Source organism: Heptranchias perlo, unplaced genomic scaffold, assembly GCF_035084215.1.
Source record: "Heptranchias perlo isolate sHepPer1 unplaced genomic scaffold, sHepPer1.hap1 HAP1_SCAFFOLD_50, whole genome shotgun sequence".
NCBI classification, from domain to species: Eukaryota; Metazoa; Chordata; class Chondrichthyes; order Hexanchiformes; family Hexanchidae; genus Heptranchias; species Heptranchias perlo.
Window position 1 is genome coordinate 4,679,142 of NW_027139516.1, and position 14,968 is coordinate 4,694,109.

Genomic DNA, 14,968 nt, shown 5'->3' on the forward strand with positions numbered 1-14,968 from the left:
TCCAAAACCCTGGTTAGACCGCACCTGGAGTACTGTGAGCAGTTCTGGGCACCGCACCTTCGGAAGGACATATTGGCCTTGGTGGGAGTGCAGCACAGGTTTAGTTGAATGATACCCGGAATTCAAGGGTTAAGTTACGAGGAGAGATTACATAATGTGGGGTTGTATTCTCTGAAGTTTCGAAGGTTAAGGGGTGATCTAATCGAGGTTTATAAGATATTAAGGGAAACGGATAGGGTGGATAGAGAGAAACTATTTCCGCTGGTTGGGGATTTTAGGAGTCGGGGCACAGTCTAATAATTAGAGCCAGACCTTTCAGGAGCGAGATTAGAAAAAATTTCTACACACAAAGTGTTGTAGAAGTTTGGAACTCTTCCACAAACGGCAATTGATACTAGCTCAATTGCTAAATTTAAACCTGAGATCGATAGCTTTTTGGCAACCAAAGGTATTCAGGGATGTGGGCCAAAGGCAGGTATATGGAGTTCGATCACAGCTCAGCCATGATCTTATCAAATGGCGGAGCAGGCACGAGGGGTTGAATGGCCTACTCCTGTTCCTATGTTCCTACGTCATTGATAAAGATTGTGAATAGTTGAGGCCCAAGCACTGATCCCTGTGGCACTCCACTCGTTACATCTTTCCAACCTGAAATTGAACCATTTGTGCCTATTCTCTGTTTCCTGTTAGCTAACCAATTCTTTATCCATGCTAATATTTTACCCCCTCCACCATGAGCTCTTATTTTGTGTAGTAGCCTTTGATGTGGCACCTTGCCAAAAGCCTTTTGGAAATCCAAGTGCACAACATCCACAGGATCCTCTTTATCCATGTTGCTTGTTGCTTCCACAAAGAACTCTAATAAATTAGTCAAACACAATTCCAGCCGTACAAGCCCCACCACCAGGATCTCTATGAGCCTCCGACTCTGGCCTCTTTCACATTTCACCCATTCTTCACCCGATCTATGGCTGCCGGGCCTTCAGCTGTCCCGGCTCTATGTTCTGCAATTCTCACCCGAAACCTCTCCACCTCCCTCTCATCCTTTACGATCCTTCTAAACCCACTTCTTTGACCAAACTTTTGCCACCCCTCCCTCTACCTCCTTTATTCAGCGCCCATCTTTTGTCTGATTCGGGGTCTGTGAAAGGCTTTGGGATGTTTTTCGATGTTAAAGGGTCTGTGGTAATGCAAGTTGTTGCTGTTTTGTGTTTATTATACTAATGTCAGTGTGAGTGAAACAAGAGTAACTCAATTTTACAATGTCTCAAATTTAGTTACAAATTAATGCCGGAGAATAACTTCAACTCTAGTTTGGTAGGACGTCCGTTCGTGGGCATACACACCGCGAGACACACACACGTGGAGAATCTTCATTGTAAAGTAGCAGTAAAATCGACCACTTATATATTGATGGTGTTTTCTGAGATTGTAAGACCCCGAAAGATATACAACAAATAAATTCCGTACATCACCGAATGGTTTAACGTTACACGATTGATAACATTTCAATTAGTGTTAATATTAAAACATTGGTAATTCTCTTCATCTCCGAACAGTGCTTATTAGTGTTAATGTTAGAATAGTGGTGAATCTCCTCACCTCTTACAGTGCTCATTAATGTTAATATTAGAACAGTGGTAAATCTCCTCACCTCCTACAATGCTCATTAGTGTTAATATTAGAACAGTGGTAAATCTCCTCACCTCCTACAGTGCTCATTAATGTTAATATTAGAACAGTGGTAAATCTCCTCACCTCCTACAATGCTCATTAGTGTTAATATTAGAACAGTGGTAAATCTCCTCACTTCCTACAGTGCTCTTTAGTGTTGATATTAGATCATTGGTAAATCTCCTCACCTCCTACGGTTCTCATTAGGTGCTGACACCATGAGAAATATGGTAAATATATATATATCCAATAGAAGCACCAACCAGGACACATCTCCTTGAACTCAGGGAGGCTGTCACTGCCTATAAACACCAGAGGAATCACACCCAGCTGGATATTGTGCATGTCGATAGATATCATATTCATAAAGTACCAGGATTTAATATCAAAACACAACTGATCAAAAATATGAAACACTTCTGTGAATAAAATAATACAATAGCGCCAGAATGTAAAACCGAGTGAGGGGTCATTTAATACATCAATGATCACCCAGCTCCATATTTCCCTCCAGAATATTCACTAACTCAGGAATAAGGCTGATGCTGGCCTGCACTGTGAGTAAATCTTACTAATGGGCGCTCCCAGTGCAGAGTCTCTGCCGACGGGAGCCCGTCTGGAACTGGGTTGTTGAGATCAGCGGGACTCACTGGATTTCACTGGGCAGCTGACTGTGTCACACCTGATGTGGAGTATTGATCATCACACTCGGGAAATGCTCCATCCCAGAGCTAACAACTGTTGTACTGATGGGAGAGGAGGGATTTGGTATCATGTTTAACAATGCAAAGCTCTCCTGCTCATTGTAATATTGCTGCCTAACCTCCTATTAATATCATATTGATTACAGAGCATTATAATCCAGGAACGTCTGTCACCACCATGGCTGAAGGTTGAAACAGGGGAGAAGATCCAACATCTTCAAAAAGAATGAGAATGGACACAGGTAGGTTCAGAAAATTCATCAAAATATAATTTCTGTCCTGACAAAGGGTCCAGATCACGAGCAGGAACCTCAGCTCACACAGGAAGAGGTAACAGCACAGATACTGTGTAGATAGAGAGAAGTGAGTGGCCATCTAGAGGGACGGTGCAGTCACAGGTAGAGGGATCTCCTGAGTACTGGAACTGGCTAATGGATACCTGGTGTTGGGGGCTGTAAGGTGGACAGAGACAGTGACTCAGAGGATGGTCTTCCTGAGTAACAGTGTGAGACCAGGGAGCAGGGGGACACCCCGAGTGGGGCGGGGGTGAGAGACAGGTGGGACACAGGAATAGGAGAGCGATAGTGGTGGGAGATTCTATAGTCAGGGGAATGGACTGACTCTTCTGCAGCCCTGGTGTCAAAGGGAAGAACATCCTGGAACGTGTGGGACCATCTTTTGGAAGGAAAGGAGAACAGAGAATAGCCATGGTCGGAACAAATAACAAGGATAGAAATACGTGTATCGAGGGAACACTGAGACTTAGCACTAGACTAAAAAACAAGGTTTAGAGTCGGCCATCTCCGGATTGCTTTACGCTGGGCTGTTTAAGGGGGGAAATATCAGTCAGGTCAATCTGTGGCTGCAGTGCTGGAGCAGGAGGGAAGGGTTCACGGTCTTGGGGACTGGAGTGAGTTCAGGGAGAAGGGAAGGGATGGTCACGGTCTGAACCGACCAACAATGGTTTTACAGACTGGGTGAATGGAGCAATGGGAGGGTTTCAACTCATAAGACTGCATGGTGGGAAATCACAGGTTCTGAGACTAGAGAGTGAAATTAATAAAACTGTTGGAGCAGAACAGAAGATTTATGAAATTGTGAAAAGTTATTAGCAGGAAAAAAAGAAGGTTGTTTTGAAATATTGAGAGATCAATTCATTTGGTATTTAAAAAAGCAAAGAAACGGAAACGGGTCAACATTCCAAAAAATCGGAGTTCGGATTGTGTGTTATGTCTGTGAATATACAAATAATTCCAAACATATTCGGAAAATCAGAAGTATAAGAGATGTGATCTAGTATCAGGAAGACAAGGCCTGAGCTTTCACAGGGCTCAGAGCGAAATGTTTCTCATTAAAACATTTTGAGGGGAGAGAAAAATAGTTCTGGACGCCAGTATTAATAAAGGTTCTATGACAGAGCTAGAACAATAACAGCTTGCATTTATATACTGCCTTTAATGTAAAACGACCCAGGGTGCGTGACAGGAGCGATTATCATACAAAAATTGACACCGAGTCAAATAAGGAGATATTAGGACGGGTGACCAAAAGCTTGGTCAAATAGGTAGGTTTTAAGGAGCGCCGTAAAGGAGAAGAGAGAAAAGGAGAGGTTTCGAACATCAGAATGTTCCAGGGTGCTATGTTAAGGTCGATTCCTTATGAACGCAGTTAAGCAATAGGAAGGGAAATAGCACAATTCTCGGTGTGTTTTGCAGGACAGCAATCAGTGAAGGTGAGATGGAGGAGGAACTGGGGGAAACGAGTTGTGGATGAAGGTTTGGGGAGATAAAAAATATTTCATTTCGTTTCTAAAAATGATGGTGGAAGTGAAAATGTTGGTGTACGAGAGGAGGATGTGGACACATAGTTAGTGATAACTGTAGAGAAGGATTTGGATCGCCGAGGTGGATAAATCACTGGGCCCAGAGATAACACACCCGAGGCTGTTAAATTGAGTCAGAGAGGAGATAAGAGGGACTCTGATCACAATTTCTCAATCCTCGATTGTTGTCAAAAATATCCAGGTGGACCGAAGCAGAACAAGTAATGTCTCTGTTAAAATAGGGAGAGAGAGTCAACGGGTAACTGGAGACCAATTAATCTCCGTCAGTCGTGGTCTGTAATTCCAGGTCGAATTAGCGAACATTTAGAGATACAGGGGATGATGAGCGGAGGCTGGAACTGATTCGCTGCAGTCAGTCGTATTTGACAAATCTGATACAGCTTTGTTGAGAGATGACTATATCGATCGATGGGATGTAGCACAGGCGGTGTATATATGGGTTTTCAGAAGGTGTTTGATAATGTGGCTCACAGGAGGCTTCAGCCGTTTGGTTGCAGAGGAAATGTAGCCGCCCGGATAGAAAGTCGATAATGTGTTTAGTTTTCTCCATTTTTGTTCACAGATCCGAACACTGCAATCACTGAGTTGCTGACAAAGTGCGACGATTACCAACTGTTCCAGTTGACGAAATTCTACCGGGACAGATTGGAACAGGCGATTGAAGAGGGGGTGGAGGGCGTCAGCTCGTTGTTAACATACGAGAGACATTTCAGTGGACAGGAACATCAGGTAAGTGGGAAGGATACAGAATGAATTTGGTCATTTAAACATCACATAACTAACAGGATATCAGATCTTAGAATCAGAGAATGTTACAGAAGAGAAACTGGTCAAATAGGAAAGAAATGGATCAAACTGAAAATACAGTGAATCTGAAACAATGATACGAAATGGTGAAAATACCCAATGGATCGTTCAGTCTCTGTACAAAGGAGAGGGGAACGGTTCGGGTATAACTCTTGTGTGGACTGAAAACAAAAGGGAATCAGTTTAAGTGGGAATGGGAAAAGGAGGTACCAATATATTCATTATAATTATTTACAGAAAGTCACTGGTCTCGTGGAGAAGGGAAACAGGGCGGACAGTTCCAACCTTCTCCTAAATCTGGTGATGGAGAACGGCTCTCGGGCCCGAAGGGTGATGTGGGAATCCTTTGTGAAAATGCACCATGCGGTACCAAAGTTGGACAAAATACTGAACGAGATGCAGGAACTTGGTACGGTAATATCACACACTGAATTCAATTTCAGATTGAAACACTGCAGAATTTACCAACATATTACACAGATCTTATCTCATGAAAGCTCATTGATTTAAACAGGTCCTGATCCATTTGATTATATGAACATCGGACGAAGTTTAACTGAAATACCCAGTCATCTGAAAGGTAAGTGACGACATGGAGATTTCAAACTGTTTATTTCACTTCTGAGAATCAGAATGTTTGACTGTAGCCTTTTGTTTAGAGATTGTCAGAATCTGTGAATCAGAAGTTGAAAGGTTGGAGGGAACAGAATAAAGTTTGATTTTGATTTGTTAATAATCTTCAGATCGTCTGCACGATCTTTTACTATTCACGTTTCCCAATTATTTGTAAATTTGTAGATGTTTTATTACTCCAACTAATCCAGGTGCTGATTGCTAACAGCTGTGAAAAACCGTTCATACCTGGGAGGATCCCGATACACCGTGAATCCCCATACACACCTGGGAGGATCGTGATACAGCTTTAATCCCCATACACACCTGGCAGGATCCTGATACACTGTGACTACCCATACACATCTGGCAGGATCCTGATATACTGTGACTCCCCATACACACCTGGCAGGATCCTGATACACTGTGAATCCCCATACACACCGGGCAGACCCTGTTACACTGTGAACCCCCATACACATCTGGCAGGATCCTGATACACTGTGAATCTCCATACACACCTGGCAGGACCCAGATACAGTGTGAATCCACATGCACACCTGGCAGGATCCAGATACAGTGTGAATCCCCATGCACACCTGGCAGGATCCTGATCCACTGTGAATCCCCATGCACAACTGGCAGGATCCTGATACACTGTGAATCCCCATACACACCTGTCAGGATCCTGATATATTGTGAATCCTACACACAACTCCAGTGTGCCTCACAGATCCTTTCGGCTCACAATTAATGAGCAGTGCTTTGTGCCAGACGTCACGGTTTACCTGCGCCCCTAGAAATCTGCTCCCAATCACCTGTAGGGAACGAGGTGGAGAAATGCGAAATATTGAAAATGTTATCTTTTCACAGACGTCAAAGTATTCGATCTGATCTGAGAAGATTTGCGGATTTTCACACAATAGATCATTAATCCGTGGAGAAATGTGAGGGAAAGACAATGTTCAGGGTAATTCGGAAGTTATGGGCTAGCTTCCTAATGGCAGGGAAAGGGAGAACTTATTCTACTCAAAGAATAGTCCTTTAACTCAGGGTCTTTTTGGACCCAATGGAATGACTAATGGCAGTGAAAGGGAAAACTTATTCTATTCAAAGAATAGTCCTTTAACTCAGGGTCTTTCTGAACCCAATGTAATGAATGATGGCAGTGAAAGAGAGGACCTATACTGCTCAAATAATAGTATTTAACTCAGGGCCTTTTTAGACCCAATGGAATGAATAATGGCAGTGAAAGAGAGAACTTATTCTGCTCAAAGCATAGTCCTTTAACTCAGGGTCTTTTTTAGACCCAATGGAATGACTGATGGGAACAGATTTGTAATTTCCCAAACCTACAATGTGGGGAATTCTGACCGAAATGAAACAACTGAGTGTAATTATTGGGAGAACAGTTGAAATGAACTGTGAATGTTTTCTGCTCGAACATTACACAGAATGATGTGTGCAGTAGTTGTATTTTTTAATTCTAATCGGTGTTATGACAGGAAAAAGCAATTTCGCCCAAATAAGCCTGTCCCTGTTAGATAGATGACCCCACCTACCCGTCGTCTCAATGTATCCAAAGAAACACGTCTGATTGTCTCTTGACCCACTTACACTGCCACTTTATTGTCTTCCCAAGTTTCTCTGGCACTTTGTGTGAGAAAATTACCCTGAATTCCCTTCTCCGTTATTAATTATTTTGTTGATTTTGAGCCTGTTTCCTGTTTCGGATGAGTATATTCAAGACTGTGATCGATAGATTTTTGGACACGAAGGAAATCAATGGAGAATAGGATCGGGCGGGCAAGTGGATTTGAGGTGGATCAGCCATGATCTCATTGACTGGCGGTGCAGGCTCGAAGGGCCGTATGGCCCACCCCTGCTCCTACTTCATATGTTCTTATGTCCTTACTAATGTTGGGAATTCCATTAAAACATTTCAATACTGAAATCTCTTAACCAAACAAAATACATCAAACCCTCGCACCATCGCCTCAGCCTAAACTCGTAATAAATTAAATCATCTTTCTGACTCCCCTCTGTACATACAGAATGGCAGTAATCTTTACCTGTGATCAGGTGACTATAGAAATGCAGGTAATACCCCAGACAACCTGCCCGAGTCCTAAAACAATAATAATTTAACTCCTGTCTATTCAGTCCGCCCCTCTCCCATTGCGCACAACACCCGAGATAACCTGCCCAAGACCTGATACAATAGGAGTGGAACTTCTGTTCGTTCACAGTCTGTCCCTCTCCCAGTGCCCACAATATCCCAGATAACCTGCCCGAGGTCTGATACAATAACAGTGGAATTTCTCTCCATTCAGAGTCTGTCCCTCTCCCAATGCAAACAATAACCTATTTCCAATTTCCGCAAAAGGTGAGCACCACTGACGGTTTCATAGGTTAATCCTCCAGAACCTCGAGTTTCGTATCACCAGAACCATGTGTGGATTTGAAATGAGATGTCCATGGTACAGGGCGGGGCTGATAAAATTAATCAGCCGAGGGAAAATATCACCTTCATAGAAATCTCCATGTTCAGTAAATATTAGAATCAAGTGAGAATTTGAAACTTTTCTCAGCCCTTGTTCACTTTCAAGCGAGGTTTCCAGTAACTGAGTTTAATTTCCTGCTCGCACCTCTATTGAAGATGTGAATTCAACCTCGGAACATTTTACTGACTAGGAAAGTGATATTGAGAATTTGTTTTTATATCAATACAACGAATATTGAGAACCACTTTCTGCCTGATCTTATTGAAGATGTTCAAGAGAAACACAAGGAAACACTCCGGGTCCAAACTGAAACACTGAGAGTGAACACAATCCTAATAAAGGAGAAGGTTAAGATTTTCCAGCTGGTCAATCCATACACTGAGCTAACGGTCATTTCTACTGTTCGAGATCGGACACTTGCAGAACATGAACTGCTGGCAAGAGGCCGAGAGCATGAAGAGTGGAGAGAGAAACATCTCCGGAGAGAACTGGAAAAAATCCAAACTGATCAATTGTTCCAGAGCAGTTTTTTCCCGGAGAAAATGCAAATCTGGGAGTTCAGCAGCGGTGAGCGGAGTCGCGGGGATTGGAAAAACAACAATGGTACAAAAGATTGTTTATGACTGAGGCCACTGGGAAAATATACCCACACTTTCAATTTGTTTTCAGTTTTAAATTCCGGGCTTTGAACGCTATTAACTGTAGAATAAACCTGAGGAATCTGATACTGAATCTGTATTCTTACTTTGGGAATATGTTGGGAGATCTCTGGAAGAACCCAGAGGGATTACTGTTTATATTCGATGGTTTAGATGAATTCAAGGACAGCATCGATTTTGCAAATAATCGGAGAAATACAGAACCTCAGTACATGTGCACAGATCCTGAAGACTGGTGTGAAGTGTCTGACATTGTGTACAGTTTAATACAGCACAAGCTGCTCCCAGGATGTTCAGTGCTAGTGACCAGCCGCCCCACTGCATTACATTTATTGGAAAACGCTGAGATCAGTGTCTGGGCTGAAATCCTGGGATTTGTTTGGTGAAGAACGGAAGGAATATTTCAACAAGTTTTTTGAAGATCAGGTGGTGGCAGCAGCTGTTTTCAAACACTGGAGGAGAACGAGATCCTGTACACCATGTGTTACAACCCTTCCTACTGCTGGATCCTCGGTCTGTCACTGGGTCCCTTCTTCACACAAAGAGACAGGAAACAGCAGCGAGTTCCCAAGACCATCACCCAACTATATTCCTACTATATTTACAACATTCTGAAAAACCATGGCCGAGAGATTGAATCCCCCCGTGATGTGTTACTGAAGATCGGTGAGATTGACTTCACTGGAGTCTCCGAGAAGAAGATTGGTGTTTCGAAATGGAGATTTGATCCAGTACAATCTGCAACCTTCCCAGTTCCTGTCTGGGTTCATGATGTAACTTTTGGAGAGAGATGATTCTGCCCAGAGTGTGGTTTACACATTCCCGCACCTCACCATCCAAGAGTTTGTAGCCGCTCTCGCACAATTCCTGACTCCAGATCCTGGGGACATCCGGAAACTCCTCCGTGAAGCCCACAGCAAGGAAGATGGGCGATTGGAGATATTTCTCCGTTTTGTTGCTGGTCTCTCATCCTCACAGTCAGCTCGGCCCCTGGAGGAGTTTCTGGGTCCATTTCTTCATCAAACAATCTGCGGAATGATTGATTGGCTGAAGGAGAAAGTTGAAGGAGAGATTGGAAATACAGCTTGTGAATCTGATGAAAGGGACCTCCTGAACACATTCCACTACCTGTTTGAGTTTCAGAATAAAACACTGTCTCGGGTCACAGTGGGATCTGTGGAAACAATTACATTTAATGGATTGCGACTGACCCCTATTTACTGTGCGCTGCTGTCTCATGGCATTGGACTCTGTGGTATAACAAAACACCTCGATCTGGAGAACTGCTCCATTCAGTGTGAAGGACTCCAGCGGCTGGGACCCGTACTACACAAATGCCAGGTGTTGAGGTAACTGTATATTTGTCTCTAACTGTTGGGCCAATTGTCCAACAGTCACAGATTGTATTGTTGCTCCGTAATGAAGGGAAACAAACAGTTCCGATAAACCAGAGAGAAGCAGATGCAACACAAATATGACAAATGATAAGAGGATCGGTTAGTAATTCCCTAAGGACTGGAGAATCTAAAATGGATCGTTGTGAAAAGTCGGGATTTTACAGTCTTTATCGGATCAGTAAATACATGTCACTGAAAGAGTCTGATAATTTAATTACAATAAATGATATTTATTGCTGTTTTTATCACTACCTGAGATACATCCATTGAAGAGGCTAATTCTCACTGTTACTCACACGTGGACCGATACTAACTGCAGCAGTCTTTGTGTCTGAGCATCCCACCCTCTTACCGAGGTTTGGGGGCAAGTGACAGTCACCGGACTGTGATCGTGTGTAGGAGAGGGAAGCAGAAACACCAAACATTCAGTAACAAAGAGCAAAACACAGCTTTCGGGCAGTCAACCGCCAGTGGGCGAGCTGAGCTTTCCCCGCAGGACGACGGTCCGTTATCTTAACTCATCAATGACACAGCCCTTCACACTCTCCAATACATCCACCTTCTCTTCACCCAGCTGGCAGCACTCGTGCCTCTGAATCAGAAGGTCGTGGATTCAGGCCCCTCGCTGATTAATCCAGGCCGACACTTCAGTGGGATTGGGGAACTAAAATCTGCCAGTAAAATGGTTCCAATCTAACGGGTTGTGGGGTATTAGCCCAGGAATACAGATACACACTGGTCAGCGGTGGGGCCTCCCACTCAGCAGGAGGCTCCTGGGTAAACCAGGTGCAGTCAACCCGTGAATTTCCCACAGTCTGCCCCCCGTGTGTGAGGTCCCGCTCGGGGAGGTAACCACAGAAAATTCCCCATAAACTGTCGGGCCCGTTATCCTGAAATAAGTAAAGAGCCAGTTCAATGGGAATAAAGAGAGAGACTCCCCTCCCCCGCCCCTATAAACTAGGAGTGCAGAGACATTTAAAACTTGTAACAAGCCAAAATAAACTCTCCTTATCACATGAAATCCTGGGGGACGGATTTTGCAACAGCAGTTAGCGCCGTTTCACAATATAATTCACCCCGAGATATTGTACAGTTTCATACAATACTGCATGAAGTACAGGTAATCACCGCTTTATCATTTATTTCGGGGAAAATCGCCGCATTCCCATAAAATCTGGGAATTAACAAGCATCAGAAATGAGACAAGTTTCCCCGAACATGAAGGGAGCGGTCATTGAACTCCAGGAGGGTAATTCTGATCATCAGGGAATGAGGCCGGACTAAGGGACACTTAATGGCTTCACACAGACAGCGCTTTATTTGATAAATACATTTACTGACAGTTCCTGAATCTATGGGGCGTTGGACAGAGAGAGATTCATTGTCAGCGACACGGAAATCTGGTTATTAATTTCCTGAATAGTTTTCAGTGTTTCCTGTAGTATCAGAGAGAAATTGTGTCAAATCGGGGATTGGATTCAGTATGTTTCTCACTCTCTGTCTGTTTGTGTTTAGACTGGGTAATAATAAACTGGGAGATTCAGGAGTGAAACTACTGTCTGCGACTCTGAGGAACCCGGACTGTAAAATACAGGAACTGGGGTAAGTATCAGACTGTGTGAGATTGTGTTTATCATAATTGGATGTCTAACACCGCACATTATTATTAATATCAGTGATGGTGTTGTTAATAAACACTGTACATTATTATTAGCATCAGTAATAGTGTTATTAATAAACACTGTACATTATTATTAGCATCAAAATAGTGTTATTAATAAACACTGTACATTATCATCAGTATCAGTGATAGTGTTATTAATAAACACTGTGCATTGTTATTAGTATCAGTGATAGTGTTAATAAACACTGTACATTGCTATTGGTATCAGTAATAGTGTTATTAATAAACACTCTACATTATTATTAGTATCGGTAATAGTGTTATTCATAAAAACTGTCCATTATTAGTATCAGTAATAGTGTTATTAATAAACACTGTACATCATTATTAGTATCAGTAATAGTGCTATTAATAAACACTGTACATCATTATTAGTATCAGTAATAGTGTTATTAATAAACACTACATTATTATTACTATCAGTTATAGTGTTATTAATAAACACTGTACATTATTATTAGTATTGGTAATAGTGTTATTAATAAACACTGTACATTATTATTAGAATCGGTAATAGTGTTATTAAGAAACACTACATTATTATTACTATCAGTAATAGTGTTATTAATAAACACTGTACATTATTATTAGTATCGGTAATAGTGTTATTAATAAACACTGTACATTATTATTCGTATCAGTAATAGTGTTATTAATAAATACTGTACATTATTATTAGTATCAGTAATAGTGTTGTTAATAAACACTGTACATTATTATTAGTATCGATAATAGTGTTATTAATAAACACTGTACATTATTATTAGTGTCAGTAAGTGTTATTAATAAACACTGTACATTATTATTAGTATCAGTAATTGTGCTATTAATGAATACTGTACATTATTATTAGTATCAGTAATAGTGTTATTAATAAACATTACATTATTATTACTATCAGTAATAGTGCTATCAATAATATAATGTACATTATTATTAGTACCAGTAATAGTGTTATTAATAAACACTGTACATTATTATTAGTATCAGTAATAGTGTTCTTAATAAACACTGTACATTATTATTAGTGTCAGCAATTGCGCTATTAATAAACACTGGGGATTTACTCTGATTCCTGTTATTTCTCTCTCTCTGATCCCCAGTTTGGATGATGTCGGTCTCACAGAATCTTGTACCGAGGATCTCGTCTCCGCTCTCAGTACAAACCGTAAACTGACGGGTCTGAACCTTGGATCAAACTACTTCGCAGACCGATCTGTCCCCGCTCACCGCTCCCTCATACTGACCCGTAGGAGTCTGGAGTGGATCTGGTGAGTGTTTGTGTTAATGTTTAATGTAATCAATAAAATATATATGGGATTCAGTCCCTTTTATGGGTAATATTTGTCTGTAATTATTATTGAAATATTAACCCCAGTCTCCCTGTTATTTACAGTGTTGTTCAATCTGTTTATTTCCTGTTTAATCTTTAATCTGTTTCAGGCTTTGGAGGAATCAGTTCAGTTCAAACGGAAAGAGACACCTGGAGTCACTGCAGGAATCCAGACCCGGACTGAGTGTGGGAGTGTGATCATTTCAATTAATAACCATTCCTGGTCTCATGATATGAATATTTTTGGCCGATTCTCTGCCCCTCCCCTTTAACCGGCCGCGCTCCAGGTTGAAATCCGAACGGCCCTTTAACGGTTTCCAGCTCGAGCTGAGCGAGCGTCGTCTCCCATTGTGACGTCAGAGGCCCAGCGACAGGGTCACGAGACTCAGTCACCCGGTCCCACAGCGCTGATTCTGCCGGATATCCGGGGCTGGATGGTCCCCAATGGGACACTGGGTCAATGTACAGACAGGAAGGGCACAGGGTGGGGCTCAGTCTGGGCTGCAGTGGGACACTGGGTCAATGTACAGAGAGGAAGGGCCCAGGGTGGGACTCAGTCTGGGCTGCAGTGGGACACTGGGTCAATGTACAGACAGGAAGGGCCCAGGGTGGGGCTCAGTCTGGGCTGCAGTGGGGCACTGGGTCAATGTACAGACAGGAAGGGCCCAGGGTGGGGCTCAGTCTGGGCTGCAGTGGGACACTGGGTCAATGTACAGACAGGAAGGGCCCAGGGTGGGGCTCAGTCTGGGCTGCAGTGGGACACTGGGTCAATGTACAGAGAGGAAGGGCCCAGGGTGGGGCTCAGTCTGGGCTGTAGGGGGACACTGGGTCAATGCAGAGACAGGAAGTCCCAGGGTGGGGCGCAGTCTGGGCTGCAGTGGGACACTGGGTCAATGTACAGACAGGAAGGGCCCAGGGTGGGGCTCAGTCTGGGCTGCAGTGGGACACTGGGTCAATGTACAGACAGGAAGGGCCCAGGGTGGGGCTCAGTCTGGGCTGCAGTGGGACACTGGGTCAATGTACAGAGAGGAAGGGCCCAGGGTGGGGCTCAGTCTGGGCTGTAGGGGGACACTGGGTCAATGCAGAGACAGGAAGTCCCAGGGTGGGGCGCAGTCTGGGCTGCAGTGGGACACTGGGTCAATGTACAGACAGGAAGGGCCCAGGGTGGGGCTCAGTCTGGGCTGCAGTGGGGCACTGGGTCAATGTACAGACAGGAAGGGCCCAGGGTGGGGCTCAATCTGGGCTGTCGGGGGACACTGGGTCAATGTACAGACAGGAAGGGCCCAGTGTGGGGCTCAGTCTGGGCTGCAGTGGGACACTGAGTCAAAGTACAGATAGGAAGGGCTTAGAGTTGGCTCAGTCTAGACTGCAGTAGGACAGTGATAATTGGGCTCCTCTCCCAGTGAGGAGTCAGAATCTGGACCGTGTCCCTGTGTACCGTGCCTTCAGCTGCCGAGGCCCGAAGCTCTGGAATTCACTCCCTAAACCTTTCCACCTCTCTCCATCTCTCCCCTCCTTTAAGATGCTCCTTAAAACCTACCTCTTTGACCAAGATTTTTGGTCACCTGTCCTAATATTTCCTTATGCTGCTCAGTGTCAAATTTTGCCTTAATACTCCTGCAAAGTACCTTGGGACGTTTTACTGCTATAAAGGCGCTATATAAATGTAATTTGTTGTCCATGTGCTGTGTTATTAAAACTCCACCATTTATTTCAGCTCAGGCCTGGACTCCTCATTATTTAAAATAAAA

At 43.3% G+C, this 14,968-nt stretch overlaps 1 protein-coding gene across 1 annotated transcript in view; it reads left to right on the forward strand.

Moving 5' to 3' along the window:
• LOC137314007 (uncharacterized) overlaps positions 1-14,968 on the forward strand; it is a 56,820-nt gene that overhangs the window by 21,685 nt on the left and 20,167 nt on the right. The window contains 13 exon segments of the mRNA XM_067979693.1: positions 2,525-2,620; positions 4,784-4,950; positions 5,266-5,437; positions 5,543-5,608; positions 8,412-8,671; positions 8,673-8,768; positions 8,770-9,183; positions 9,185-9,254; positions 9,257-9,507; positions 9,509-10,152; positions 11,716-11,802; positions 12,988-13,155; positions 13,328-13,412. Coding sequence (XP_067835794.1) covers positions 2,605-2,620; positions 4,784-4,950; positions 5,266-5,437; positions 5,543-5,608; positions 8,412-8,671; positions 8,673-8,768; positions 8,770-9,183; positions 9,185-9,254; positions 9,257-9,507; positions 9,509-10,152; positions 11,716-11,802; positions 12,988-13,155; positions 13,328-13,412 — 2,496 coding nt within the window. The 5' untranslated portion in view covers positions 2,525-2,604.